This window comes from Citrus clementina, unplaced genomic scaffold (genome assembly GCF_000493195.1).
Source record: "Citrus clementina cultivar Clemenules unplaced genomic scaffold, Citrus_clementina_v1.0 scaffold_3, whole genome shotgun sequence".
In the NCBI taxonomy this organism is placed as follows: Eukaryota; Viridiplantae; Streptophyta; class Magnoliopsida; order Sapindales; family Rutaceae; genus Citrus; species Citrus x clementina.
In genome coordinates, this window is record NW_006262339.1 from 43,132,649 (window position 1) to 43,136,669 (window position 4,021).

General features: G+C 34.6%; 1 protein-coding gene across 1 annotated transcript; it reads right to left on the bottom strand.

Annotated features, from left to right (window-relative positions):
* Window positions 1-240: 240 nt before the first annotated feature.
* On the bottom strand, window positions 241-3,198 carry LOC18048031 (glutathione gamma-glutamylcysteinyltransferase 1). Its single transcript, XM_024189098.1, has 7 exons — window positions 3,109-3,198; window positions 2,826-2,982; window positions 2,464-2,714; window positions 1,471-1,634; window positions 1,089-1,350; window positions 558-1,007; window positions 241-325 (listed from the first exon to the last, which is right to left on the bottom strand). The coding sequence occupies exons 1-7, from the start codon at window positions 3,187-3,189 to the stop codon at window positions 257-259; spliced, it is 1,434 nt and encodes a 477-aa protein (XP_024044866.1). The 5' UTR covers window positions 3,190-3,198; the 3' UTR covers window positions 241-256.
* Between the last annotated feature and the right edge of the window lie 823 nt (window positions 3,199-4,021).

The window sequence follows — 4,021 nt, forward strand, 5'->3', positions numbered from 1 at the left end:
ACAGTGGACGGGTCTCATGAGTTTTTTGCCGGCTGTAGGGAGAAACTATATAATTTTTTTCTCAAATTATTTCCTAATAGATGTAATATGCAATTTGATTGAGTATTTGATTTTTTTAATAATTTTTAAATAAACTAACGGTATTATTCCATCATTTAATTAATGAATGTTACATCATTTAGAATAAAATTTCGGGATAAAATTTTGGGATGCGTATTTTAATTGTTACAATAAGCCCTTTACAAGAAGTAACCAATTAACCAGAGAGTGACGGTCCACGGAGATCGATCATGAGAAAATGAAGCTGTCGTCTCAAATGCAGGACCTGAAATAATCATGAAGAGGAAAGTACTCACTCAAATTGCAAGCATAACAAGTCTAATCAGATCATACAAATCAGATGCAACATATATATGACTTCTTGAATATTAGCCACATCACCCTAAGGACCTGCCCGAGTGGTTCTAAAGTAAGTTTTGGTCAAAATATAATCTCTAAGGATCAGACAATGATGGATAATGGAAAAAGGATTTAAAAAAAAATAAAAAATTAATTACCTCCAGTTGAAGCGGAGTAGGGAGATTGTCAATTGATGTAAGATGATTAAATTGAGCAAGTAGATTTTCTTGTTTAATTCCGGCCCATGTACGTTGACGCAGCGCCAATACAAGTAGTGTCAGAATGCCGGCTGTTGAAGGATGCAGCAAATTTCTCGATTGACTGGTTAGAGATGAAGGAACCAACAACATGTCAATACCTTGATCAATGCCATTTGTTCTTATTTTCCCAGAAACCAATGTCATAGGCTTTGCACCGTCAGCTTTTGCAAGTGTCAGATTTGTTTCCTTACGGCAGGTTTGATCTAACAAACTCAGTTTCATATGAAATACTGTATTTTCATTGAAACCAAAAGATATGAGACTTTTGCATGAGGAGATTTCAGAAGCCAGCCATCTATTAAGATGCTTGAATAGTTCGGTCTCTTCAACTAGTTTCAATACTTCTTCCTGAAAATATACCAAGCACAAAGTATCAATATCAGAGAAATTGAAAATTATATAAAACCTGGAAAATTAAACAAGCCTTACTTTCTCTATTTTGCTTGAGAAAACACCAGCATCTTCTTGTCTCCAGAACTCTGCAACACACTTGATGAAGTCTTTTAAATCAACGGGCGCGGATTTGAATAGAACAGAGAGTATATTCTCAACACCCTTTATATCCTTCAATTTCATTCGGGGGGGAACATCTTCTATCAAGTATTTGGCAACCTTTTTCAGATCCTCGTGTCCACTACTGTGCATTAGAGAACTAACGAATGCTTTGTGCGACCTTGAGATGACCATGAACCTGGAAAAAAAGGAACAAAAAGCATTAATCTTATTTAGTTCTGACAAATTATTATATATCTTATTAACATTTATTACAATATAAATAAGATTTTATAAGCCAATAGAAAATTAAGATTACCCCCTATGCTGTCCTGTTGACTCATCAATCGTATCCATGGCTTCCCAGAGAAGTGTAAGAGGCATCCAATGGGGAGGATACTTGAATCGAGCAACATCCAAAATAAGAACCATATCCCTTCCAGCATGATAGCCCCCAATTGGTGAATAATGACCATTTCCGTTCTGCATTTTTTATTTCAGTCAACTTTTGTAAACATGAGAAAATGTTTGACCCTAATCATTCCTATTATTATTAATTTTACGGCATGTCACAGCGATTACAGAGATTAAGCTTGGCCCATAATTAAACCTGCTCTCTATCCCCTCTTTAAGGAATGAATCAGATCATCAAAGTCAAAGACCCCCCAAAACTCAGCTTTAATTTATGAGCTGTTAAAACACAGCTAATCAAATTCGCGCGCCATAACTAACGACCTAACGGAACTTTTGACTTCATAAAAGCTTAAGTAAGTCACGTGATTTACGTGTGCATTCGCGGGCTTGTTTATAAAGCAACACACTAACCGTGTCTTGGATTCACCTTGACGAGGAGTGGTTTTATAATACTTCTGTTGTATACGTTTACTTAATACATATATAATATGTTTGCATTTGTTTTTAATAATAATTATATTTAATTCATATAAACTTGTTGTACATGCATTAAGTGGGTGCGGCTTAACAGAGAATTCTAGAATCTCTCATTCACTACAGATTTAGACAGAGAGATTCGAGAGTGCGTTTTTTGTATTATACCCACTTAATGCATGTATGATATGTGTGTATTTATTTTTAAAAAATAATTATGTAATTAGTAATTATATTTAATTCATGCATACATGTCATACATGCATTAAGTGAGTGTGATCTAATAGAGCTACTCTAAAATCTTTCCTTTGTGAGAGATTAGATGGAGAGATTTTAGAGTACCTCTATTATATTACACCCACTTAATATATGTATAACATGTGTGCATTTATTTTAAAACATCATCATATAGTATATATTGCACCTGTTTAAAAACTTGTCTATGATATGAGGTGATCACATGATGAGAATCCTCTGATGAGGAGGCAGAAGAAATAACATGTCTACGAAAATCATCAATGGAGCTTTCGTTCGTCCTAAAAGCTTCGACGTTAGCTCCATTACAGTAAGCGGAATATGCAACTTTAGCAAATGAAACTCCCTCATCTTTAATCTTGCTCAAAGGTTCACAGGAATCCAACATCGTGTCATCAAACCATCTCCAAGGCCCTGTCCCTGTAGAGTTAAGAGTATATACAAGATTAGTAACTAATTAATCCTACATATATGTTTGTTTTAAGTAACCAAATTCCGATTAGTGAGTTATTTTGTGATCAATTTACGTACCTTTCCATGTTCTCCCGGGATCAATGGCAAGGGCATTGAAAACCATGGCAAGGCTAGCAATTCCGCAGTAATTAATCTCTGACTGAGTCTGGTAGTATGATATCAACTTAAAAAACCCTTCCATAGTCCCTCCTTCCAATGCTTCAGTAAACAATTGCTTCAAAATGAATAAAATTTGGCAACACACATCATTAGTTTGAGGTAGTTTAAAAAAAAAAAAAAAAAATTGAATTCCTGCATGCAACTAATAAAAGGACTTATGTTGTTGGATTAATTTACTAACCTTGCCTTGTGGGGAAGCAAACTCAATTGCCGGAGGAGAAAGAGTACCTCTGTAATAAAGCCCCTCAAGTTCCTCTGGCATTTTCAATATGCTAATGCTTTGAATGAACTGATCTAATTATTATTGAGAGTTTATTTAGGTAGACTAATTAACTGTCATTATTGGAGCACGATGTTTGATACTCCGCCTAGCCTTGGCTGCTGCTATTTATATACACTTGTGTAAGTAGTAGGATAGTGGACGTGTGGCTAGCTTTGAGAAATCACAGCAGCACGTTTTAATTTTTCGATCTTTACGGTACTACTGTTAGATTTTTTTGTTTTTTTAATTGGTCCGTTTTTATTGGAGTCAAAATTCTGTGGCCATGGTTATGCCGACAATGTGAGAATCGCTGTCATATTTCACGTGGTCGATGAACAATGAGCACGAGGGATATATATATATGGCAAATGTTGATGTGTAAATTAATATTTTATTTTGATTTTATCCACTCACCAATAAAATGACGTTTCCGGACCTGAGTATTAGCTGAAAGAGTTGTACTGTTAACATTCCTCGACAATCCTTATAAAACCCCGGTTCTTTCTAAAAACATTTTTGCTTATTTGGGCCTTTTAGACTTCTAATTGGTCTTTCTGTATTAGGCTAAAGAGTCGGATTACCCTTCCAACATCTTTTTAGAACTCCATTTTCAATTATCCTAAATTTAATGTCAACTTCTTTTTTTCTAAATAAACACATTTTAATTTGTGAATTTCTCAATTTTTTGTCATTTTCCCACCCCTAGAATTACTTTAGTTAATTTGAAAATCTCTCCTTTTATTGAACATTGAAGACAAGATATATAGCAGCACATTTGGCCGATGATATAATCCTCGCACATTAATTCCAAGAAGATAAATTAAAAACTTGT